This window comes from Protopterus annectens, chromosome 4.part0 (genome assembly GCF_019279795.1).
Source record: "Protopterus annectens isolate FY-2018-M chromosome 4.part0, PAN1.0, whole genome shotgun sequence".
NCBI lineage: Eukaryota > Metazoa > Chordata > Ceratodontiformes > Protopteridae > Protopterus > Protopterus annectens.
The window spans coordinates 585847900-585875203 of record NC_056733.1 but is presented as its reverse complement, the minus strand read 5'-3'; the positions used below and the strand labels follow the sequence as shown (position 1 = coordinate 585875203).

Here is a 27304-nt window from a genome sequence, read left to right as displayed (position 1 = left end):
GTCTAGTGCTCTTGAATCCCTATCAGAGGGGATAGGGTTTTTTGCAGTAGAAGCCTTGGCCCCTTTGGGACCCTGCGAAATAGTTTCTGGGTCAGCAACAGGGTTTTTATAAAGAAATTTATGTGAATATGGAACCCTGTAGTATCTGTCTGGTTTAACAGGGGCAGGGGGTAAAGAGTCAGGAGAAAGGCCGGACTCTGAAAATACATCATCTACAATGTCTAACACAGGGGGAATAGCAAGAGGCCTGTGTTGAGGTAGTAAAAGAAAATCTCTAAACCTTTTCTTTGATTCTGAGTAGTCTTGGCTCTCCCAGTGGAAGTGCTCCCTCATGGTATGCAGGGTTTCCCCAAAAGAATAATCCTCAAGAGGAGAGGCTGAAGGGATAGATTCTTCAGTATCAGAATCCTCATAGGGAGGAAGAGAGTTTTCCTGTTCAGAAGAAGAGTCAGAGGAAATGGAAACCTGATCTGAAGATTCATATTCTGTCTCTTGCCTAGGCCTCTTGTCAGGAGGGGGATGGGAACCCTGATCAAAGTAATTAGATCTTTGGCCATTTTGAGCATCTGTTTTTTAGGCATGGAAGTCTGTCCAGGAAAATGCTGTACTTGTTTCTTTGTCTTTAGAACTGCTTTAGTCTTTGCTTTGGAAGCTAAAGTAGGCTTTACATATAACTGTGTAGGTCTGAAAACACCCTCAGAAGCAGATGTCTGCTCAGCGGCTCCGGACCCATCTGAGGGAATAGTTTCCAAGTGTCCAATACCTTGAGTATCCAGAGGCCTAGCTGGCTCCACGTGGGAGTTGTCAGTGGCCTGTGGCTCTGAGGTAGCAGGCGTCAGGGTCTGCGAAAGCGCCTCACTGAGAACCAGCGAATCGGCGACTGGCTTAGCGGAAGCCTCGTCATCGGTTTTGGACCTCGGATACCTGCCCTTTTCTTTTTCCTTGCGCTTTTTGTAAACTCCGGTTGTCGGCTGTTCCATCGGCATTATATAATTGAATCTTCGGCCAAAGTAATGAAAAGCAAAATCGTACCGACGCTTAACAGTGCGTTGGTTAAATCTAGCACAAAACCAACAGCTAGCAACATTGTGATCAGGGCCTAGGCAAGGAATACAGTAAGAAAGAAAATTCTTATGAGGTATTTGCTTCCCACAAGAAATACAATTGTTAACCTTTTCTGACATCGGTCTGAAGCAAGAAAAAAGTTTTCCCAACGGGGTACTTAGCTTTAACGAAGACTTCGGATCTGAAATTCGTTTTTGAAAATCTCAGGAGTCGGCCGACCGGCACTTGTGAACTGCTTTTGCTTCAGGCACCGCGCAGCAAGAAAGACTGAAGAAAATGGCATCAGCTGCATCTTTTACACCCTTGGTGCACTGAAGTCAGGGAAGAGGCGACAGCAACAGACGCCGGACCTAGACTTTGGAATTCAGGCCGACTGCGGGTAGCCTGCCAGCAGTATAACCCAAGTGTAATGACTGCAACAGTGAAACACAATTAACATCTAGAGATACTGTAGAGGTATTGGAGATAGTTTGGAAATTGGGAAGGAACATAAGAAACAAGAAAGAGCAAAAATGGAAATATTCATGGAAGACTTAATTATGCCAACGTTAGAGGAAGATGAGGCTTAACAACTAATAATTAAGATAGGAGAAGATGAAATAAAAATGGTAGCATATAATTAATCTGCAGGAAAGTGTCCAGAATTGAATGGCATTCCAGTGTAAGTTTGGAAATTAGGAGGGAAGAAAGTAAGACATTTGAAAGATTTTGTTTAATAGTTTTTTAAAAGGAGGGGAAGCACCAACATCTTGGAAGAAAGCTTTGATGATTGTATGACCTACAGATGGTAAAGACCCATCAGACCCAGGTTTTTGTAAACTCGTTTCAATTTTAAACCATGATTATAAAGTGTTTATGTCTATAATAGCTAAGAGAATGGCAAAGGTGTTACCAAACTTGATAGATATGGATCAATGTGGTTTTGTGAATGGAAGGCAAACATTTGGCAACATTAATAGAATAATGATTCAGTGAGAAGCAGAATGTAAAAAGACACTGCTGCTGCTGCTGGCAGGTCTTGATGCAGATAAAACATGTAGAGTAAACTGGAATTTTATGAGTAGGGACGTGGAAACATTTGCATTCCCTGTTACAATAATAGGGTTAATTAGGATGATGAATGGAGGATCGGAGGCAAGAATTAAAGCAGAAGAGTTCCTGTCTAAAAATTGCATGAAGAGAGCAACCAGGCAGGGATATCCTCTTTCCCCTTTACTTGCTTTATATTTAGAGCCATTAGCAAAGAAAATAACAGACTCAAATTCAATGGTATAATTGGTATGGTAATGAAGGAAAGTTGTCTTTATGTGCAGAACATATTATTTTGGACCGGTTAAATCCAGAAAAGGACATCCCAGTGATGTGGAACACTTTGAGGCAGATTCAAGTCTTTTCAGGATAAAAAAAAATAGTGAAGATAAAATAAAAGCTATAACTGTAAATGATGTACCCAACCAAGAATTGGTTCAGAAATGCACATACTTTGGGGACACAATAAGATGAAGCATTTAGAGCTATGATTTAAAAAAGTTTCTGTGATGGCAACTAAGGATATGTAGGAAGACACTAAACAAAGAAAGTCCAAAAACTGTGAAACTGGAAGCCCTTGTTTATGGATATGGATAGTAAGATAGAGCAGTGCAAATGTTTAGCCCCTTTAATTTTATTTATGGGTCAGGCATATTTTTATCAAACAGTGGAGAATTTTTGGGCAATAATTAATAAAGAATTCAAGGAATTTATCTGGTAATTGAAAAGGGCAAGAGCTAAGTGGGACTAGTAGACCCTTCGAATAGAACAAGGTGGTTTAGGATTACCGGGTCTATATTACGAGATTGAAAAGACTGGTGAGCACATGGCTTAAACATCGAAAATGCCATACCTTGAAGTCACTCTTGTGGGGATGTGCCCCCCACACCCCCTACTAATTATATATACCAGCTCTGAGACTGCACTACAGTGAGCAAAGGGCAAATTTTCTAATCTTCACTGTACCACAATCTCACAAAGAACACATTGATGAATGGCATTTCTGATGTTAAAGCAGTTCGCTCTTGAGCCTGTTCGATTTTGCCCCGATTACCTGAATTGTGGACATTTTAGAGCTCCACGGTTAAGGATAATATAGACAACAAAAACAGAAGGTTATAATTCAAAGTGGAAAGGGATAATATTGAAGCAGTGGAGAAGCTCAAGAATAATGAAAATGTAGGATTTCGAATGCAGATCCTTAAGGAGAGTAATGGCAACCATATAGATTATTATACTCAAAGTAGCAGAATGCATTCAAGAAAACTAAGTCAACATGAGAATGGAGAAAGGAGATTTTGCCAATAGGGATCACTACAAGTAGCAATACAGAAAAGGAAGAGGGGGTGAAATTTAGAACCAAGGTATTGGAAGAAAATAATTAGAGAAGGAAAGGTAATATAGTTAGTGGGATGAGGCCAAAAAGACATTTCACTGCAGGCTAGAGACTGCTTTCCCTATCAGGGACTGACATCAAAGTATAGGAAGAGAGAAAGGGATAGGGAATCCTAGGTGAAACATCTGCTCTGGTAGTTTTTAACTGAATCTAGAACAAGAGTTTCTTTAAAAAAGGGATAATTAGTACAGTGTATGAAATATCACATGACAACTATAAGAATTAATCAGAGGAGGTTAGAAAAGATTGGGAAGAGAGACTGGAGAAGCAATTTACAAGGGAACAATGGGATGACTTATGTATGACTCACAGATATGCAAAGTCCAGAAGGTTTAGAACTTTTGCTTGGAAGTGTTTGCATAGGTATTTTACATGCCATGCAGACACATAGAATTTTTGCCTCAGGTAGATAGCAAATGTTGGAGGTGTGATGGGAAAAAATAGGTAACTGGGAAACTACATTAGGGAGTATAATGACTTGGCAATTCCCTACAGAGTACTGTCAGAAATACTGGGTGAGCAAATGGCTGTAACTAAGGAAATAACTCTTTTGAGCTGGGACACAGGATCTGAATAGTCTAGACACAGTAGGGCCTTAAGTTTAATTATGATGACTACCAGAAAAACAAGTACTAGAAAATGGAAATCAACATCTAAACCACCTATATTTGAACTTCTGAATATTGTAAAAGAGAAAAAAGAAAAAGAACTGGAAGAGGGATCTTTAAGAAAGGAAAGGAGCAAATTACTTACAAATAAATGGAAATTGTGGAAGCAGTGCAAGCAGAATGATGTTTGGGAAGAGGAGTGAAGTTTAAGCGAAGGCAGGAATCGATCAAATTGTGTAATGTTGGACAGTTCATAGGTTCATACTAGGCTATCTGCCCTAGGGCATTTATAAGCCTAGCCAGAATGTGTTTGGCTTTCGCCACCCATTTTAAATTTATTTTGCTATGCCCTTTTTCGAGGTTAGTATACTGTGCCTCTGTCTAACAGTGACACAGAAGTGATACCCAGGGTAAACCTACGATCTCCCATCCACTCATAAAGATTCCTCTTGAAGAGAGTCAATGAGGGACTCTGCCTAACCTGGACTGGGATTTTATTCCAGAGTGAAGGGAGCCTCTGGGTTATGAATCTGTCCCTCCAGCATGTCCTATTTATTTCAGTGCTGAGGTTCAAGTCTCTCGAGCGCGTAGCTCGATGGGATTTGGATTTTCTGAGGTGCAGCATGTCCATTAATTCCGGGTTGGACATGGCTTTATACATCAGGCACAGATCGCCTCTGAACAGGCGATATGCCACTGAGTAGAGCTGGAGTTTCTTTAACCAAGCAGCACATGGCATCTGTTTGATCCCTTTGATCCTCTTGGTGAGGTACTTTTGGAGTCTTTCCAGTTGCTGCAGGTGTCTGGTAAGGTACATCCCAAAAGGGGCATTGTACTCAATTATGGGCCTGATGAGGGATGAGTAAAGAGGCACGATGACCTCCCCTGATCTAGATGTGAATCCCTTCATGATTAGGTGGGCTATATAAAATGTTTTTCTAACCACTTTGGCCACGTGGTTGTCAAATGAGAGATTGCTATCAACTTGGGTCCCCAGGTCCCTAATTACTTCTTCTGTACTTAATGGATTACTACCTATGTGGTAATTTGTGGGCACTTTGTTTTGCTGAAGGGATGACTATACACTTTTGGCATTTAGCTTGAGGCCATGGCTCTGGCACCAGTTGTCTGTTTCTATGAGGCCCTTTTGGAGGATGCTTGTGTCAGCTGGAGAGTCAATTATGGCACCCAGTTTGCAGTAATCTGCGAACTTGGTCAGCCACAGTCCTTCCATGTTGGCCTGTACCTCCGAGAAATATATACCGAACAAGAGAGGTCCCAGGACTGAGCCTTGTGGGACACCACTTGTAACTGGTTTGGAGTCTGACATGGCTCCAGCAATTCTAACCATGTGGGTTCTTTCCTTGAGCCAGTTTGCAATCCATCTAGTGACATAGGGGTTTATATTTAAGCTGGTGAGCTTATCTATAATGCCCGAGTGGGGTATTGTATCGAAGGCTTTTGTGAGGTCCAGGTAGGCTGTGTGGACCACCTTCCCCTCGTCAATGGCCTTGGTGATTGTTTCAAAGAAATCAATCAGGTTTAAGAGGCAGGATCTGCCTTTAACAAAGCCGAACTGGGTAGGATCCAGTGTCTGTAGGTCCCCAATATCTTTATTTATGAGGTCCATGATGATCCTTTCCATAGCTTTGCAGACCAAGCTAGTCAGGCTTATGAGGCGATAGTTTCCAGGATCCGTTGAGGCACCACCTTTATGGAGAGGGACCCACTGTTGCTGTATGCCACTCTTTGGGCACATATCCTGTAGTAAGGCTGAGATTGAACAGTAGTTTTATGTTTGGGTTTAGCTCTTCTTGGAGTTCATGTAGGACGCAGCCCCGGCCACTGTCTGGTCCCATTGATGCTGTGTTTTTTGCTTTGGAGAGGGTGGCTTTTACCTGAGCATCTGAGATGTCAGGGGGGCAGCACTCTGCTGGGATAGATATTTGCCCTGTTGGTGGGGAGTTTGCGCTGAACCTGTCAGCTAGGATGTTGGCAATGTCTGTGGGTTCAGTGTATTTTTTGTCATTTTGGACTAATTCTGAGCATATCTGGGAATTGACAGTTGTAAAGTAAGAACAGATATGTGATGTATAATGTCTGTAAAAGAAAAATGTTAATATTGTTGTTTTCTTTTCTGTTAATGTATACTTGCCTATGTCGTAAGTGTTAATTTTATAAAGGTGTTTAAAAAAACAAATATTGTACTGCCTGAAAATACATGCACACCTAAAAAATACAGGTTGTGAAGTTTATGAAGGAAAAAAAAAACAAGGATGAGCATCCTACCTGCTTTCTTTATCAGCATATAGCTCCATACACAGAGGATTGATGGTTGGATCAATCACTACCCACGAACCGCCTCTCAGCTCAGCATGTGGTGGTATATATACAAGAACAGGTTGTTTAAACTCCCTTAGCGCATCTACAATGTATGCTCCAAACTTAAGCACCTGGTCATACATGTCTGTTAAAAACACAACAAAATGAAGATATTTCTCTGTATGACATTTTAAGTTCTTACTTAAAAAATAAAAAATAACGTGTATCACAGAGTTTTAGTTCTTCAAACTCCAACACCTGTTCATAAATATCTATTAAACAGACAGAAAAAAAGAAGCTGCTTTGCTGCATGATGTTTTTACTTAAAACTATCACAGACTTTCAATGCTTCAAAGTTTAGTATGTTGTCATATGTCTGTTAAAAACATCAGCAGCAATACATTTAGGTATTTTCTGTAAAACAATGTTTTAAATTCTTAATTAAAAAATAAACTTGAAGAACCTTGAAAAATACATACTGAAAGAAATAAAACAACTGGCGAGCAATTTTTTATACACTTCAGTGACAACAAATACATATTATACCATGACCCTCAAACGTGCGGCTGATTGGGCCAGCGTCGTGTTTGTTCGAACTAATGGAAACTAAAAGGTCCCGGTCCCTCCTTTTTTTTTTTTCCTCTTCGTTGTCTAAACACTAAAACTGCTTAAATGGTTTATTATAAATGGGTTTTTTAAACAAAATAAAGCAACAATTTTGTGCTCGCGAGATCTTTGTAAATTGTTTTTAACATAGTAAATAGTTACTGTTAAAGTAAGCTAAAATTTAAAAGCAAAGCAAGATTTCCTTTTTTGGTTAGATTGCTTTTATGATAAAAAATAAAACAAGCATTAAAATTAAAATAAGCTACAATCTAAGCACCGTTTAACGTTTATTTTAAAAAAAACTAAAATAATAAGACACTAATAAAATTATAAAACAATTTCTTAGTCTTGCTTCTTGATTTCAACTACATCATACAGCGCGCAGCGATACATGATACATCACCGCCAGTGTACACAGACATCTCCGCGGAAGGGCAGTAAACAGGCATTATTAAATGCCATATTTTAAAAAGTAACAGTTTAAAAAAAAAGTAAATTTCTTTTATTAAATAATATGTTACACCACGTGTAATTGGTGGTTTTTGGTGGTTACCCACACCTCCTTTTACCGGCTCATAGCTTTAGACCAACCGGGACCGCACACCGCATGTGTTGCATAATGTAAAATGTATGAAATTGTTTTCAAACATAATAACCAAACATGAAACCTGCTATTTAAGTAAAAAAAAAAGTAAAATAAAAAAAGATGTGTAGCTTCTTCCATTTTATAAGGGTCCTGCTTACAGCAGTCAGTTATAGCTACCCTTAAAGGCAGTTTATATCTAACCTATAACTAATTTACTGGTTTCTGTATTTAAAAAATACAATAAAGAGTCGAGTATATGCTGACTTCTTATGTGATCAGCTACAGTGTTTTCATGTCCTATTTTGCAAGTCTTATGGACCTTTTCCACCTGTCTGCCTGTTTCTGCCCTGCTCCACTCTGCCCTGAGGATGATCATTTTACATTTTCTTTTTTCTCTGCCTAGTTCTTTTCCTCTCTTCCAAGTCTTCCTTTAAAAGTAACTGCATCCCACAATGCACTGCCTAAAAACACAAAAGCTAGCCAATATGAAGCCGGGGTTATAAGTGATAAGTAACAGGCATCGTCGTATTCCCCCTTAAGAAAGGAAACAAGATTTAAATGTACATTTGAAAACTTGCTCCATTTTGATGGACAGTGCAGTACTTGCTTATTTTGATTTCACTAGCAACAACAGAAAAATGCTGTACAAGGGATACTGCCTACATATCCAGCACCTCAAGATATGCTGCCAGCTTTTTAACTCCTTTGTTGTACATTGATAATATCATGTTAAATATAGAGGACAAATACATCCTAAACAAAATTCTTATTCATGTCTCAGTGTTGTTTCTTCTTTAAAATGTATCTGTATATTGCCACTTATACATAAGCATAGCCATTTTTCCTTTTATGTGTCATTTCAGTGGTATTCAATTTTTTCAGTGCACACCATATTAGTTCAGTATGAAATTTAGACAAAGTAATGTTTACTCTTTAATAAATGCAACTCATTTAGCCATTTTTTCTGGGTGATGTAAAAAAAAGGCCCATGAACTTTGTTTAGAAGGTGTCAAAGTACATAAATAGTAGGCAGCTGCTGATAAAAAAATCAAATGCAACAACACTCACATCAATCACTTTTAAATAAAGCTGCATATCAGAGAAAGTACAGTTGTGTACACGTACCATAAATGTAGATGTTCGAGTGTATTCACTGTTGCAGTCATCACACTTGGGTTATATGCCTACAGGTAAGCCCTCACGCGTCCCGAATACCAGAGACTAAATATTTCTGTATCATTTGCTGTCGCTCCAGGACTGATGTCAGGGGTATATAAACAGGCAACCAATGCCATTACATCAGTTTTTCTTGCCCCAAATGTCAGGAGCCCCCCAATAGGGAGCTAAGTTATGGTGGGGAAAACAGCACCAGTAAAAAGTAAATACCTATACCAATACCCCTGAAGAGGGTGAGTAACAGACATAGAGAGAGAGAGACAAGGGGGGGTGGAGGGAGGGTAACCAGGACTACAACAGTGAATACACTTGAACATCTACATTTATGGTAAGTGTACACAACTATACTATGAGGGGTTGGTTTCTCATGGTGCTTGTAGCAGAAATGGATGCAGTGTGCTATCCATTTGAAGATTGTTTGCTTTGAAATGGCCTTGCCCTCTGCCCCTGGTGCAATGTTGACTAGTAACTGGACAGATTTCCTGAAAGGCTTAGTCCTTTCAAGGTAGAATCTGAGCTGTCTGTGCACGTCCAAGGAGTGCAGGATCCTTTCCCCTTTATTCTGAGGATTAGGGAAGAAGGTTGGCAAATGAATAGATTGGTTGAGAGCCACACTGGACACCACTTTAGACATAAAGGATGGGTTAGTCCTGAGGGAAACCCAGTCAGCATGGAAAATAATGAAGGGTTCCACAGCCATAAGTGCTTGTAGCTCAGACACTTTTCTAGCTGAAGTGATGGCCAGAAGCAAAGCTGTTTTCCAAGAGAGGAATTTTAACTCTGCTGATGCCACGGGCTCAAAGGGGGGTAGCGTGAGCTCTTCCAGTACAAAGTTAAGGTCCCAAGCAGGGGTGGGAGCTCTACTTGGTGGCCTTAAGTTGTTTGCCCCTCTCAGGAACTGTTTGATAAGAGGGTGAGAGAGAAGAGGTAGCTCAGTGTTGTAACGAGCCAAAATGGCAGAGGCATGGATCTTAATGGAGGAGAAGGATAGGCCTCTGTGGAATAGGTCTGCTAGGTAATCCAGGATTAGAGGTAAGGAGGGCAGTGCTGTGTCCTCTCTTTTAGAATGAATCCAGGAACAATACCTTTTCCACTTATCAGCATAGGAATTCCTTGTACTGGATCTTCTGGCTTCAAGAATGATGTCCAGTATATGCTTGCTTAGGTTGGTCACTGTGGGAGAATTTAAGGAATAAGCCGGGCTGCAAGATTCATGGTTTTCAGTTGAGGATGCAAGATCTGTCCCCCTTGCTGAGTGAGGACGGTTGGTATCTGGGGTAGGTGCCAGGGTGGCACCGGTGACAGGCTGCGCAGTAGTGGGTACCAGTGCCAGTGTGGCCAGTCTGGGGCAATCAGGATTGTTCTTGGTTTGTCCTGTCTGATTTTGAGTAATATTTTTGAGAGAAGAGGCAGGGGGGATGCATAGATTGAGAGGTTTTCCCACTGGAAGGATAGGGCATCCACTTTCCAGGCCCTGCTGTGAGGTGTCCTGGAGCAGAATTTGCTGAGTTAGTGATTGCAGGGGGAGGCAAAGAGGTCCACCTCTGGGGTCCCCCATTTCTGGATTAGAATACTGAAGGTGCTGGGGTCTAATTGCCATTCATGTGGGTTTAGGAGATTTCTGCTTAAGTCGTCTGTCAGACAGTTTTGTTTTCCTGGCAGGAATTAGCTTGCAGATGAATTTGCATGTCCAATGCCATGTTCCAGAGGGCCATGGCTAGCCAGCAGAGTGGGTAAGAGTGTGCTCCCCCCTGCTTGTTGATGTACCACATAACTGTGGTGTTGACTGTTTTTATCAGCAGGGGTCCTGGTGAGAATAGGGGCCTGAAAGCTGCCAGAGTGTGCTGAACAGCTAGCATCTCTTTTTGGTTGATATGCAGATGACATTGACTTGGGCTCCAGTGGCCCTGAATGCACCTTGTTGTCCAGGAGTGCCCCCCAGGCATAGCCTGATACATCTGTGGTTAGGGCTTGGGCGGCGTGGGGTTGAGTAAAGTGAAGTCCCTTATTGTGGTTGCATGCTGCTGCCCACCCAAGAAACTCTGTCCTTAGACAAGGTATGATAGGTATGATGGTTTCTAGATCCTGAGAATGTTGGCACCAAAGACTTTTTAAGTACCATTGAAGTTTCCTCATATCTAGTCTGGCATATGGAATTTACTAGGATGCAAGAGGCCATGAACCCTAGGGCCTGCAGGATTTTCCTTGCAGATAGCTGGGTTCTGGTGGCCATTTGAGCGACGTAGCCTGTCAGATAGGCTTGTTTTTCTGGAGTAAGGAATGCCATCTGGGATGCTGTGTCCAAGCTTTTCTGGAGTAAGGAATGCCATCTGGGATGCTGTGTCCAAGCTTGCTCCCAGGAATACAATCTTTTGACTGGGAATTAGTTTTGATTTATTTTCCTTGATAGTGTACCCCAGGGAGGTTAGAAGGTTCTTTACAAATGTCAGGTGCTGCAACAGCGGTTTCTGACTGTCTGCCTGAATCAGGCAATTGTCCAAGTATGGGTAAATTTGAATTTTTCTCCGAATGCAATAAGCAATGGCTGGAGCCAGGCATTTTGTGAATACTCTGGGAGCAGTGAATAAGCCAAAAAGAAGTGCACAGAACTGATAATGCACAGATCCTGCCCTGAAACGCAGGTATTTCCTGCATGAGTCCCTGATAGGGATGTGCAGATAGGCTTCTTTTAGGTCTAAGGTGGCTAACCAGGCATCTTTGGACAGCATAGAAGCTGCTGAAGGGTGAACAATTTGAATTTTGGTACTACTAGGAAGGTGTTTAGAGTGGAAAGCTCTAGGATTGGGCGCCAAGTGCCCTCTTTTCTGGGTACCAGAAAAAGTCTGGAATAGAACCCTTGACCTATCTTTCTACCGGAACAGGTTGAATTGCCCTTATGGAGAGCAGGGATAGAATTTGGTTTTGTGCCTCTGCCCACTGGTTTGGAGGAAGGTCTGGGAACCCTTTTGGTGCTGGCAGTGAGTGGAAGTAAAATTTGTACCCCTGGGATACAATGTTGAGGACCCATCAGTCTTTGGCGATGAAGGTCCAGTTTTTTGCATGATGGGCAAGTTTTCCTCCTAGGGGCACAAGCAGTTGGGCAGAGGTGAGGAGAGGAATAGAGAAGTCATTGCGAATTCTTTCCATAAGGGGGTGGGGCTTAGCACTGCCTGTTTTTGAAGTGGAGGCACTCCACTGCTTAGATCACTGCATACCTTGAGACTGGAGCCTGGGGGAGTCTGTTTCCCCTGGGTCTAGTTTGAGATAGCCTTATGGGGGCTGGAAAGGACCAATGTTTTGAGGGGCAATGCCTACTGAATCTAGGAGGCTGCACTTACAAGAAATCTTTGACTGTCTGCATAGATTTAGCCTTTTCTTCCATCTTTTTTAGAACCTCTTCTGCTTTGGTGCCAAACAGATTGTCCTTGTTCAAAGGAGCATCTAGTAACTTTGATTTGGCATTGTCTGGCAAGGTCTGCTCCTTAAGCCAAGCATGCCTTCTCAGTACAGAACCAGTGACTGCTGCCCTGCAAGATGCTTCTAGGGCATCAAAACCACATTGCAAAGTATGCTTGCTAATTTTTGCTTAATATGTTCCATAACATGTTGCTGGTATTTCAGCATGTGAAACTGACAATTCAATGTCTTAATGGCAAGAGTTGCAGAGGTGTATACTTTTTTACCCCATCTGTCTAAAGCCCTGGAATCCCTGTCCAAAGGAGTGGATTCTTAGTTGTAATTGCAGCAGTAGGATTTTTGAAAAGAAATTTGAGAGTCAGGGACTCTATAGTACTGGTCTAGTTTTCTTGAAGAAGGGGGTAAAATATCAGGAGTTAGGCTAGATTTCATAAAACCATCATCCACAACATCCAGACCTGGAGGTATTGCTAAAGGTCTATGTTGTGGTAAATCTAGAAATTCTCCGAGTCTCTTTTTGGACTGTGGATAGTCTTGGCATTCCCAGTGGAAATGCTCTCTTAAAGTATGTGGGGTTTCACCAAAAGAAAAATCCTCTGAAGGGGAAGCAAAGGGAATGGATTCCTCTGCATCTGAATCCTCATAAGCAGATAAAAGCATGTCTTCATATTCAGAAACCTCAGAGTCATTGGACTCTAGGTCTGTTAAAACTTCTGGGGACAAGTCTCTTTTTCTCTTAGCAGGAGAAGGCTGGCTTCTCCTAATCAGCATAATCAGATCTTCTGACATTTTAAGCATTTGATGTTGTGGCAAGGAAACAGGTGCTTGGGTTTGATTAATTTTTTTAGGTGTAGCTCATACTCTTGGCCTTAGAAACTCGGTAGTTTTAGACAGAACTGAAGACGCAAAAGAAGTCGTTGGTTTGCGTTGAGAATCAGTAGTGCGAAGAACTTCCTCAGAAGCCAGTGCCTGCACAGCGGCTCCGGACCCATCCAAGGTAGAGACATCCGCAGGTTCCATAGTCAAAGAAGAATCTCGCAGCATACCGGACTCCGAACGGGTCTCAGTAGCGGCCTGCGAATCCATTGAAGTGGGCATCAGGAGCTGTGAAAGCACCTCACTGAGTACTGGCAAATGGGCGACTAGCTTAACGGAAGCGTCGGCAGTTTTGGACATGCGGTCTGTCTCTGTCTTTACCCTTATGTTTTTTCAGAAGATTGGTAGTCGGATGGCTTACCGAAGCCATTTCGGAATATGGAGATTGAGAGTGAAAGTATTTAGTGACAATAAGGGCCTGACAATGAATAGTTCAGGCGTTGAACAAAGCACAAAACTGACAGCGAGGTACGTTGTGGTCAGGGCCTAAACAGGTGACGCAGTAAGAATGGAAATCTCTGTGTGGTATTTGCTTTCCACAGGCGAGACAATTGTTAACTTTTTCTGACATCGGTTAGAGCAAGAAAAAAGGATCCCCAATAGCTTTAAAAGACTTCAGGATGACTCAATTCGAAATGAAAACTCAGGTAGTGGCCGGCCGGCACTAGTGTGAACTGCTTTTGCTTTGGGCTCCTCTGCAAGAAAGACTGATGTAATGGCATCGGCTGCCTGTTTATATACCCCCTGATGACCTGACATCAGTCCTGGAGCGACAGCAACTGACACAGAAATACTAAGTCTCTGGTATTCGGGCTGACTGAGGGCTACCTGCAGGCAGATAACCCAAGTGTGATGACTGCAACAGTGAAACACGAAAAACATCTACTTTTGTGTGTCAATGGACAGAGCACGAAGCAAAATGCATGTCAACAGTCACACTGTGGAGGAAAAAAACTTTAGCTGAAGCACAGACCACACCTATCACACTGGTGTGACAGCCCCATCAGGATGTTTTGGGGCAGAAGAAATTATAAAACAATACTAAGTGGAGTGAGGCAGGAATGCTACTTTTGCACAGATTAATATACAATTCATTGTTTTTAGTTTCTCCATGGTCCTTTAACTAGACACTTGATGCATGAGAATGCACTACAGCAAGGTTATCAAATAACCTTAGCCAGATGCAGCCAACAAACACCGTCAGTCCAGCCAGTGTGGTCTTTAAATCATTTGACCCCAAATCCCCTGCACTAAAGTAAAATGGAAAACAACGGCAGAGGAAGAACAGACTATTCATCAAAAAAGTTAGTAAACCACCTAGAGGCCAAGTTTGTTTTCTCTCTCTCTTCCTCCCAACATATTGCAGGATATATCAGTTTAATATTGATTTACAACTACATTTTTTATCTGAAGCCTCCCAAGACAGGGATTGTGGGTTTGAGTATAGTCTGGGGTGATATAATTGGCCATTTTGGTTCACATGCAAACCTGAAACACTGTAGACTACAAGGTATAGTATCTATTTTGTTTGGGTTTGTACAACAACTCTGAACTTCCCATAAGTAAGCTATTTTATTTAGCTGATACAGTTTTTTTTGAAGTAGTAGGCCCGAGCAGTCACAAACAGCCTTGGTGGCAGCTTGGCTACGTTATAGCTCTTGGGTCTAGTTTTATCTGGTCTGTACAGATCTGTTTAACTGATTGGATTGCTATCCTGGTCTTTGTAAATTAATTCTATATATCACAGTGCCAAAACATTTTTCCTTGCCATTATGGCTGACATGCAGACTTATTGTGGGCTACAAGCTGTCGTGTCTGATTTGTCTGACTACTTAAAGCAACTCAAATTCCTCCCCCCAACCCTTTGCCTGTTTTTTAAGCCAGTGTCTCTGGTTTATGCCCCTTATGGTAATCTGACTACCGAAGTCCATCTCTCCCTTCTTTGACTGCTGTTGTCAGTTATGTAAGGTAATTAAGTACTTTTCCCAGTTCCTACTCATTGTTTTACATAGATCCAGAATAGTGACAGCCTACTCAGCAAACTAATACTGCTGTTGAGTTAACCTCCCCTACTACAAATTGTCATTTTCACAGGGCTTCTACTTGCTTTGTATCCTCACTGTATCTGTGCAGGTCCTGAATGAATCCTGTGCCATGCTTGACTGATAAAAGATTTATTTTACTGTTTCGCACTTTAACTGTACCAGAGAGGTACTGCTTGTTTTTTGCGTTATATGTCGATTTCTGCTCTTTAAATTATTTTCAGGTGCCCTAATATTGTACTGTTTTCTGACTGCTGAGAACTGCACTTCTGGCAGTGTTACTGTGTACTTTTCTACTTTGAATTTGTTGTTGGTACTTAATTGTTACATTCCTGCAGTTTTAGCCCTGCTAAAGGGATTCTACACAGTTGCCTGTGTTTTAAGTGACTGTATAAATCTGGCTGACTTGTAAGTGTCTTAGCTCATTCCCACAGAGCTCAGTAACGATGTGTTTCTCACTTGTGCCTCTGAAGTGATTTTGTTGAACCACGTGGGTGCCAGCCAGGTAAAAACTAAGTACTTGCTTTTAAAAACTGCACTTCCAGAAGCTGTTTAAGTGACTGACTGCTGCTTTCCTTTTTGTTTGTACATCTGTCTGCTTGTAAAGCTGAAATTACTGCATTTGCTCAAACTGTCTTGCTACTGGTCTGACTGATTTAACTTGTCTTCTCTAGCTAGTTTGTTGAAGTTGTTTTTGTGGTAGCACACACTCTCAAGCACTCACTCTCTGTGTTTTTACATCAACAGGACTGGGATATTTCATCTAGTGGCAGTAGGTGGTCGCTTGGTTTAACTGACTTGAGAAACACAAAAGAAAGCTGAAAGTGTAGTCATTGTATTGGCCATTGGCCTTAGAAGCCAGTTTTCTGTGTTTTAAGTATCTGTATACATTCGGTGCTTGTGTACTGCTGCCCATTTTGTGGCCCTGGCTAGTAGTACCTTGTATAGAAGCACACACCTAGAAACCAAATTTTCGCTATAAAACTACCTCTGAAATTGTACCAGTAACTTGGTGAGTGTAGGGCAACTAAGTTGTGTGCTGGATAGCACACAGCAACTAGTTTTGAGGTTGAGGTCTACTGCCTCTTGAATTTAGTATTATACTGCCTAACCTAGTCTAGTCTCTAGTCCCAAAAGCACCCTAAGTCAGCCCACTATTAACCCATCATACACAGCACTCTTGCAGTTCACCCAATATAGGACCTGACATCATAGATATGCAGTTTCACACTTTCTCCACAACCAGTTTGTTAGGTATGGGTATCTTGAGATAACGTAATAATTATCTAATGTTCACTGACAACTATTATATCCTCAAAGAAACAAACAGTATGCAAGAAATGTATATACACAATGTCTCAGGAGGCAAAACTCTTGCATACAAGCACTCAGAATAACAGTCTGGTTGTCAGAAACACACACGCTACACCCACCACACGTAGCATGCACCCAAATACATAGCCCTACTTATGCTGATGCACTTAAATGCAATCTTCCCAGACCCCGAAGACCTCCCAGACATTTCACCTACAAAAACTATCCTGATAAAACTTGAAAGCACTGAACAGAAACAACATCTAACACTGTACATACAGCCACACCCAGTGGAACCTCAACTACCAGGACTCTAGTCATAGGGACTCCATTGTATGACATGATGATTCCCCACTCACCAGGATGAACAAGGAGAAAATAACTGTCATTTGCCTATCAGGGGCCAGGATCCACTATGTTACACATGCACTAAAGTCAGTGCACTACAGTTACCAGTATAATTCACAGTCCGTGTAGGTGTAAATGACCTGAGACGTACCTCCCTAGACTAAGATACATTTTGGAGTTCTTTAACTGTGTGTCCAAGGCTGGTATGTGATTAGCACTGAGCAGCACTCTACCTTAAATATGAATGTAAGATGACTGACTTTAATAATTTGGCTTAGTTTCTGGTCTTATTTTAGAGGGATATAATACTTGTATTAGTAGGAAGACAGGGTTAACAAACTATGTTGTTTTGGCAAAGATGGTTGCACCTTTTCCCATACACTTTTGAATATTTGCTAAAACCTTGTCCTCCCCCATACAGCCTTTTTTAGGTAATGCTATGCCAAATTGAAAAAACTTCAAACATATCAAAATCTACCCAAGGAAATCTAAAAGTGTTACCGCTTAACGCCAGGAATCTAAACAAGAAGCTCCACTCCCTCCAAACTCTCCTCACACTGAAGAATGCAGACATCTCTGCAGTTACCATGACATGGTTTAAAGCCGCAGAGAGTAACCCAGCAGTGCAATGATACATTTTGACCAGCAAATGCACAGGCAGGGACTAAATCAGGGGTATCGATCTAATCAATAACAGGCATATCTCTAGTTTGGACAAGCATACCTCTAGTTTAGATAAACAGGATGACATGCTGGAGTTTCTCCATGTTAAGGTTACCATTGACAAAGTCCCATACCACATCCTACAAGTTTGTAGGTCAGCCTTTACGTCTCATGAACCCATTGCTCATACTTAAATCGATTGGAGAAACTCACTATTCAACCAAATCCTGTACCCATGAAAGACTTTAATTATCCTTGTATAAACTAGGAATCCTACATGACCCCGACTTTGCAGATGCACAGATCCCTAAACTTTGTATACACAAACATCATGGACCAGATAGTGCAGATGCTTGCCAGAGGTACAAACGTATTGGACCTGGTACTCAAACATGGGATAACACTGGACGCCCCCCTCCCCAAGTGTTGTGTCCTCTCTGGTAAGGTCAGACCATAAATCAGTCCTCTTTGAAATAAAAATCAATTCTGCAACTCCCAAGAAACCCTGTCACAGTTAGGAAATACTCCAAGGCAAACTACCTTCTATTAAGTGATAAACTATCAAAATTCCAAGTCTCTCCAAACCCAGATAGCACAGCAGACTATGCAAAATTATTCAGAGAGGCTCTGTGCAACCATGTCAATGACTGCACAGAGATGGCTGTACTTAACAGAAGTAAGCCCAAAACTAACTTTAAAAACAAACCACCCTGGTGGAATCCAAAGTTAAACAAGTTGCACAACAAAAGAAAAAAGTCATAGCTAAAATTAGGAAATGTAACACCAAGAATAATAAAAACTCTCTCATCAAACTAAATAGACAACTAAGAAGACTAATCAAGTCCGACAAAGCAAATTTTGAGGTACTGATAGTTTCCCAGGTCAAAGACAAACACAAGACCTTCTTCAGTTATGTCCAAAACCTCAAAGGTAGCACACGATACTGTGCTGAACTGCTGGTACAACAAACCACGTTCATGGAACTGGGAGATGTAGAAAATCTTCTGGCTAACAAATTCATCTATTACTTTACCCCTCTTCTCTCCCCCAGCCACATCCAAGGAAATACCATCTTATGTATCCCCTCCAACAATCAACAAGAATACAGCTTCATTTGGCCCCCTACAATATCCAACAAAGCATCCTAAATACCCTGAAATATGATCTAGCTGGAGTTACTATTCAACCACAATCTCTGAATAGGCTTTGTGCAAAACATGACTGCAAAAATCATCCATCTGCATAAGGGTGGTCTTCAATGGATCTCGGTAACTACAGACCCATCAGTCTGACAAGCTTTATATGCAAAACCAAGGAAAGAATTGTCATGAAATTGATTAACAATGACATAGAAAACCTTCAGACAATGGACCTAACCCAAGTTGGTTTATTCAAATGGAGTTTATGCCTACTGAACTTGGTGGTCTTCTTTGAGAAGGTCACCAACACAACAGATGGAAGGCAAAATGATGCATACTGCCCACCTTGACCTAGCTAAGGCATTTCATACAATACTCCACCTGGGCATTGTAAACAAACTCATGGAATTGGACATAACCCCCTATGTAACCCACTGGATCGCCATCTGGCACACTGGTAGAAGCCAAAAGTTTAAGGTTCCTATTATGTAAGTGAACGCTTAAAGTTGCGAATGCTGTTTAATCAAATGTGTTTACCTGAAATGGTGAAATTCCGAAAGAATGGAACAGCGATTTTTTTCCCCAGGGAAAAAAAATAATTGGGCTGTTTTCGGGACTTTGCCATTTCCTCCACTGTGGTGCGATCTCACAGCTGGTATATTTAAGTAGAGAGGGTGTGGGGGGTACAGCCCCCTACATCGGGGGGAGTGGGGGGCGAAGCCCCCACTTTATTTTGTGTTTGGATTTTTTTACGGATCAGCAATTTTTTTCCCTGGGAAAAAAAATCTGTTTGGCATTTTGGATTTTTGAAGTATTTAGGTCGACTATACAGTGTTCAGTGATATAATATAGACCCAAAGTTTAGGACTGGGGAAACCACCACCACCACAAAGAGGCTGGTCACAGTGGTGTCCACTATGACTCTGTGCTAGGCCCACTCCTCTTTGGCATCTATTTCTTGGAAGTCAAGACTAAGGTCAAGGGCCTTTGGTTTACCAAGTTTGCACATGACTGCAAGCTGGGAGCACTCATACAAACATTCCAAGATACTAACATGTTACAGGAAGGTCTAACCTAGACAAATGACTGGTGCAAAAGCCTGGACTAAACGTTAGTGCCAAGAAATGCATAATAGCAATGTTTGGGAAGTCAGCCACCCTAGCAAACTTCAATAAAATACCCCTTAAAGTAAAAACAGTAGTCAGGAATTTAGGAACTCATGTAGGTAGTAACCTGGCTTTCAACCAACATGTGCCTAGGGTAGTAAGAAAACCATTCTATGTCACTCAGATTATAAGTAAGGACATGGTATCTAGGTCCAGAGAAGTCACTGTGCCACTATTCAGCTCTCATCAGACCCATCACTGATGGTAACACTCCCCTCAGTGTGTACCTTATCAGGCACATACAACAACTGGAATGTCCACAAATGTTCCTCACAAAAAGGATACAGAGCATAAACACAATGTCCTATGCAGATCACCTCATAGCCCCTATCCCTATACACTGTTTCCCACAGAGTGCTGAGAGGCAATTTATCTCTCGAATAAAAAACAACCTTTTGGATCCCACCCCAATGGACTTTTTGCATAGCCACAAAATGTACTGAATCAGAGCTACTAGATGTAAAGATTTAAACTTTATTTGAAATTTAAATAGGACATGTTGGTGGGACAGGCATGTATTTTGCAGAATTTCCATTCTCTGGAATAGGCTTCCCATCCATGTGAAGCAGAGCTCTATTCAAGCATAACCTGGATCAGTGGTTTGGAGTTTGGAAATTCACCCCAGTATGACACCTATGTCTCTGAAAGACAGCCAGCAGGTAAACTGAGCCCTAACTAAGAAACCCCTTAAAACAACCTCAAATGCAAAATAGCCATGGGATGCATTTAGATTACAATGGCAGGGCTTATAAAGTACCAGTGGTTGTCAGCCTAGTATATGCCCATGAACCTATAAAACAGAAAACACTGTATATAGAATTAAGCAGACGTTTATACAATTTTATAGTAAGACATTATGAAACAGTAATGTTTTATGCACATATTACACATACATAAGTTTCTAGGTGCTGAAAACTCACCCATGAGAATGACAGAGACAGTTGAGATGTGGGAGTATTCACATTTATATAGAACTGATACAGAGAAATTAATGCAGTTAGGAGACAAACAAGAAATGAATGACATTGGATTTATATTGCTACACATCTACCTTTCATGCCCCCTGAAAATCCTCTCCAGTTGGCAAACACCATCAGGGGAAGCTTTTCTCGATTGAAGTCCTTTATAGCTTGAGCAGTTTTAAAAGCAGAGTCTGGGAACCATACTTGTCCAGCCTGCTGGATTATCTAAATGGAAAAAAATACAAACAAACCATGGTATTTGTTTAATGAGAATTGACATTAGGCAACATCCAATATATGAAAAACAGTAGAGTGAAAAAAATACAAGTCCAACCAAGAAGACAAAATAAAGCTGTCCAAATACCATTAAAATGACCAGTAGTCCATCAATAATCCACTTTATTAAGATACAAACACAGGAGCAACTAACATCCAATATATACCTTTATATCTAATTTAGATCTGAAACAGAGTTTTACACAACTCATTTCCCTAAAGTGTTCACCAGTTTTGCTTTAGCAGTATCTGTCTATACTGTAAATTTTGATCTGTTAGGAAGGAATACAGAATCTTAAACTGCATTTCTCATTGCCTAAAGGTCACTAATTTTATGAACAATAATAATCAAAATTAAGACTTGCAAGATGGATCCACACTGATCAACAGGTTAACTTCAGCTCTCCAAGTGTGAAAAAGAAACTGAGAAAAAGGTGTGGCATTGAAACTTTTTTTTTTTTTGTAAAATTCAGTTTCCAGCTAGTAAGTATACTGCTTAGATGCTAGCAAAGAAAAAAAAATTGGAAAATCTGAAGGAAAATCAACCAGAAAATTTGAAGAGAAAACACTGTCTGGAAGGATTCTGCAATTGTTCAGCAAAAAGGAGTTCAAGATTTAGCTTTGGTTCAAGAGATGTCTTCCAATAATTCAGAGGAAAAATAAGTCAAATGTTCTCAGAGGTGATTAAAATAAATGAAACACTGAAGGTATGTATAAACACAAACAACAAAAGGATGTTTATGATGAACTGATAAAACTACAAAAATCGAAGGGCAAAATGAAGAAAAAGCTGGCTGAGTATGAGGCTTCTCAAGAAGAGCTGTTTCAAAAAAATAGAGTTAGAATACAGAGCAGATAGAGAAAACCTTTGATTTTCTGCTGTACCAGAGAAACTGGAAGAACAGACTGTATTAATTGTATGAAAACATAAATAGGTAGCTAGACTGGTGTTCCACAGAAAGATTTGGTAATTGAAAGGGCATACTGAGTATGTGTTCCAAACCAGGCCATGAGAAAGCAGCCAAGACCTGTATTAGTAAAGATGCAATTATACCAGAAGAAACAAAACTGTGGCAGGAGGACAAAGTAATAAAAATTGGAGGCAGCAGAGTGTTTACAGAAAAAGAATATCCACTGTACATCAAGCAGAAGAGAAGCAAATTTATCCCAGCAATCAGGAAATGTCAAGAGGCAGGTGTAAGAATCAAGCTGCTTTCTCCAACTGTCGTCAAGAGTATTTTTCCCTGGAGGATAAAAGTTATTTTTGATGCAGAAAAGGCTAAGGAGGAAATACAAAAGTTTGTTCAACTAAAAGTGAGCCAAAAAGCTTCTCATTCTTCTGATGATAAAGCTCATAGAGAGACTTTGCTAGCGAAACCTTTTCCAATGTTTCAAGGGAAATGTTGAACAGAAGAAAAAGGACAGTAGTTATTTAGAAGAACTAGGAGTGTACCTTGGACTTGAACTGGAGTCTGGGACTGGGAGATGGAGATGAACAGGAAGAAGACCAGCAACACTGAAATTAGTACATAAATGACTATAGAGCATCAATCGCATTTGTGAAATATGGTTTTACAAAAAAAGTGAAAAGATTGAACTTTTGTTGACTTTGTTAATCATGTGGGGAACTGAAAAGTGCATACCCCACTTCATGTCGTTAATGTTTGGAAGGACACTAAAAGAAAAGGAAACAGTTTTTGTTCTTAACATTACTTGCATAAAACATTTTATGATATAAACTGTTATATAGTAAAGTATTTTCAGTGATTCTTGTATATAATGAAGATACTGAAGTAAATAAGTGCATTTTTCTTCTTTTTAGTTTTAAGAAATGTTGGCATTACAATGGAAAAAGAAAAGAAAGGCTGGACAAAAACCATGTTTAAGTTATATACTGTAATTCTGGGTTGTTGAGTTGGGGAATGGGGTTTAAAACTGTACAGTTTGTGACATATGTAGAGCTGATATGTTTTCTCTTACTTTTGCATAGGTGAATGCCTGGATTAAGGCCCTTGACTTTTTTTAACTAGTGACCATATTGTATTTTTATTATAGTACAAGTCTTAACAACTGGACCAGTAACGTCACACCTTGTACTGCATTATACATTATAGATTCAAGGCATTTCTGTCCACGTCTGCTCCCTTGAAGTTCTGTTTCCATTACAGTTAGAGAATCCCATACATTCAATTTCTTTAATACAAAATTCTGTTTCTGATCTCCAACAGTTCAATTAAAATTTTTTAAACAAGAAACATCTTTATTAAATTATCACTTATGACATACACAACCATACATTTATATAAATGAAAACAAACCATTCTGACACAATCTTAGTTGTAAACATTTTGCATCACAAGCCATATTGACAATTCTAGTTGCAAACATTATATATTACTTATACTCTACTCAATCACGGTCAGTCAAACTTTACATAGCTCATTCAAGTACTGTCTTCTTTTAGACCTTATTCCCCCTGTATGTATTGTTCCCACAATTCCCATTTTTCCTCTGTAATTTGTTCCTACCCTTTCCTAAATATCCTGATTCCTGTTTTATTTTTGTTACTATATTCACTGCTTGCACTACAGATGTTTTAGACTTTGTTTTCCATTTTCTAGTAATTGCTTTTTTGTCAGCCACCATAATTAGACTCAGCAAGGCCTTACTGTGTCTAGGCAATTCCGATTCTGTATCATAGTTCAGAAAAATAATCTCCCTAGTTACACCAATTTGGTCAGCCAGCATCTTTAACAGAGCAGTCTGCAGAGAATCTTTAAAGTCTAAACAGGAATAGCACAAATGAATAACCAACAATCTCCTGCGGTGTAACTGGCAATTAATACAAGTTGTAATGGAATTTTATTTATTTAATTGGTTTGTGTTACTATTAGATTTGCTGGGTCACGTGATGTTCTTATTTCATCATTTTAATGAGAATTTTAAGTATTATAGTAGTTCTAATGAAGAATAAAGGAACAAATGCACTTAACTGATAATTAAATAAACATATTTTGGAATACTTTGTATGAGCCATTTGTTCAGCACCATAGGAGACTGTTGGTTAATCTTTAAAGCCTGCCAACTCATTACACTCCCGGAAAATGTTCCCAATTACCTCTTTCTTGCCCTTCACACCTCCAACATTTGCTGTCTACCTGAGGAAAAATTCTCTGGAGTATACTTGGGGTACTCATCTATGTAAACATTTCCAAGCAAAAATCCTAAATTCTCTAGAGTTTACATATATATATATATATACATATATATATATTTACATATTATATATATCCCATTGTTTCTTTGTGACTTTGCTTATCCAATCTCTCTTTCCAATCCTTTCTAACTTCCTCTGATTGATGCTTATAGTTATCATGCAATATTTTATATGCTCTAACTTCTCTTTTTTTTAACATCAGCTTCTATTCTAGATTCTATTAAAAACTCTACCAGTGCTGGTCTTTCATTTAGATCCCCCCTATTTCTTTCTCTTTACTTATACTCCGATATCAATCCTTGATAGGGAAGGCAATCTCTAACCTGCAGTGTAAATAAATTATTGGCATCTTCCCATTCTGTTACCTTTCCCTCTCTAGTTATTTGCTCCCAATACAATGGTTCCTTTGCCAGTTTTCTCCAATAAATTCCAGCCCCCTCTTTTCTATTGTCTGTATCCCTAATTGAGGTCATCCCTATCGGCAGAATCTCCTTTCTCCATTCCAGTACTGGCTTAGCTCTTAGAATACTTTCTGCTACTTTATGTATATAATATTCTGTACGATTATTGTTATTCTCCTTAAAGGTCTGCATGCAAAATTACAGTCTCTCCTTGTTTTTTAAGCTTCACCCCATTTCATCATCATCCCTTTCCACTTTGAATTATAGTTTTCTGCTTGTGCTATATATAGGAACCTTAACTGTGTTGCTCTGAAATACCCCTTCAAATCAGGTAATCCCAATCTGCCTTGTTCTATTGGAAGAATCAGCTTATCCAATTTGACTCCTGCAGTCTTCCCCTCCCAGACAAAATCCTTCAGCTCTTTATTAATTTGTCCTCTGTCTGATAAAATATGACTGACCTGTGTATAAACAGGCTAAAAACATTTCAACTGCTTGTATCGTACTATCCATATCCATATAACAGAGCTTCTGTTTTCTCAGTTTTATTGTGTCCCCATAATTATGGATACTGCTGAACCAATTCATGTCTGGGTACATAATTTATCACTATTATCTTTGTTTTAGCTTCATTAATTTTGTATCCTAAAAAGACTTGAAAAGTCTCAAAATGTTCCACAACACTGTAATGTCCCTTTTCCGGTTTTGTCAGGTATAAAATAACATCTGTAAATAGTGCCAGCTTTTCTTGACTAACATAACAATTACATATTTGAATTTCTGAGTCCCTTATTTTCTTTGCCAATGGTTCTAAACAGAATGCAAATAAAGGGGAAAGAGGACATGCCTACCTGGTTCCCCTGCTCAAGCAGAAAGTATCAGAGAGAAACCTACCCACTTTAATTTTCACCTCTAATCCCTCATATATCCTCCTAATCTACCTTATAATTTTACAAGGGAATACAAATGCTTCCATTGCCCTTCTCAAAGTCCCAGCCTGCTCTGTTAAATGCTATCTCTGCATCAAGACCCACAAACAACACTGTTATTTTCTTACATTCTGCTTCCCTCTGGATCATCAATGTTCTGTTAATGTTGTTAAATGTCTGCCTCCCCTCCAAAATACCACATTGATCCATATCTATCAATTTGGCATCACTTTTACCATTCTTTTATCCACTGTGGCATAAGCACTTTATAATCATGGTTAAGTATTGAAATGGGCCTGTATGAGGCTGGATCTGATGGATCTTTACCCTCGTTAGCTATTACAACTACCACTACTTTCTTCCAGGATGTTGGTACTTCTCCTCCGGATAAAACACTGTTAAAACCTTCCAGTCTTTATCAGTTCCCTCTCCTAGCTTCCAGACTTCCACAGGAATACTATCTATTCCTGGGGACTTTCTTGTAGATTGGTTATACATCACCATTTTTATCTCATCTCCTCCTATCCTAATCATTAGTAACTGAGCCTCATCAATCTCTAACCTTTGTATATTTAATCCTTCCATTTGCACCTTTTCTTGATTTCCACATTTCTCTGCTTTATACAGACTTTCATAGAATTTCTGAAATATTTCTAATACCTCTATAGGATCTCTTGTTGCCTTCCTTGTTAACAGCTAAGTTTGGCGACAGCCCTTTTTAATTTCTGTTGCCTGAGTCATTGTGCTAAACGTTTTTGTGCTCTACAGTTATCAAAAACAGTTGCTTAACAGCAATCTTTCTAAACTCATGCATATTATTGAGGTAATCCCTTTTCTGTTCAGCATTCTGCAGTTGCTTCTCTTCTTGTTCTGTGAAATTCCCCCTATTCTTCCGTACTTTAACATTTGTCAATCCCTCTAAATATTTCTTACTTCTTAACCATATCTCCCTTGATTTTATTTCCACCCTGTTTTTAAACTCCACTTTAATTTTATCCCACTCCCTAGTTATATTTTCAGAAGAAATTTCTATCTTCCTAATAGCTCCTGAATAATTTCCACTACCCATTCCTTAAATTCTTCTCTTTTCAATGGATAGGTGGGAAAGCACTAGTGTCTCATTTTTATTTCATTACCATGTGTTTTTTATTTTAGCTATTATTAGCCTATGATTTGAAATGGCTATTGGGTGCATATCAAGACCCTCAGTTAAATGCACATGTTCCTCTGTAATGTAAATTCTGTCTAGCCTAGCCCAGTTTTTGTACCTTGGGAAATAATATGTAAATTCACTTTGAATGCCTATTACTGAATTCACATCTTCTTTGCCAAATATTTTATAAATTTCTTCAAAAGTCTACTCTCCTTTGTTATACATTCCCTTCTGGGTGCCTCAGACACATCTTCACTGCTGTAAATCAAATTCCAGTCCCAACCTATAAGCAATATTCCTTGCTGAAAGCTGATTATTTTTCCCAGAATTTTCTTAAGCTCCATTAGCAGTTTTTGGTGAAATAAAAATGCATGCCAATGTAATCTTCCTCCCTTGTCAGTAGCCCCTTAGTACTACAAATCTACCATTATTATCATGTTATCCTCTTCTATCACTACTGGAGCTCCTCTTGCAATTAATATAAGTACCCCTCTTTTCCTTGGTCCCATGTATTCCACCGAATAACCATCCTGAAAACCTCATCCTTAAAGGATGATGTTTTTATATTAAAATAATTTTTTATGCTGGAGTTGTGGTTTCCCGATTCTGCAAT

General features: G+C 39.8%; 1 protein-coding gene across 1 annotated transcript in view; it reads right to left on the bottom strand.

Moving 5' to 3' along the window:
* The window catches only part of ACACB (acetyl-CoA carboxylase beta), a 1510375-nt gene that overhangs the window by 172661 nt on the left and 1310410 nt on the right, over positions 1 to 27304 (bottom strand). Inside the window, exons 46-47 of the mRNA XM_044068517.1 lie at positions 20805 to 20940; positions 6388 to 6565 (exon numbers count right to left, since the gene is read on the bottom strand). Coding sequence (XP_043924452.1) covers positions 6388 to 6565; positions 20805 to 20940 — 314 coding nt within the window. The remainder of the gene's footprint in view (positions 1 to 6387; positions 6566 to 20804; positions 20941 to 27304) is intronic.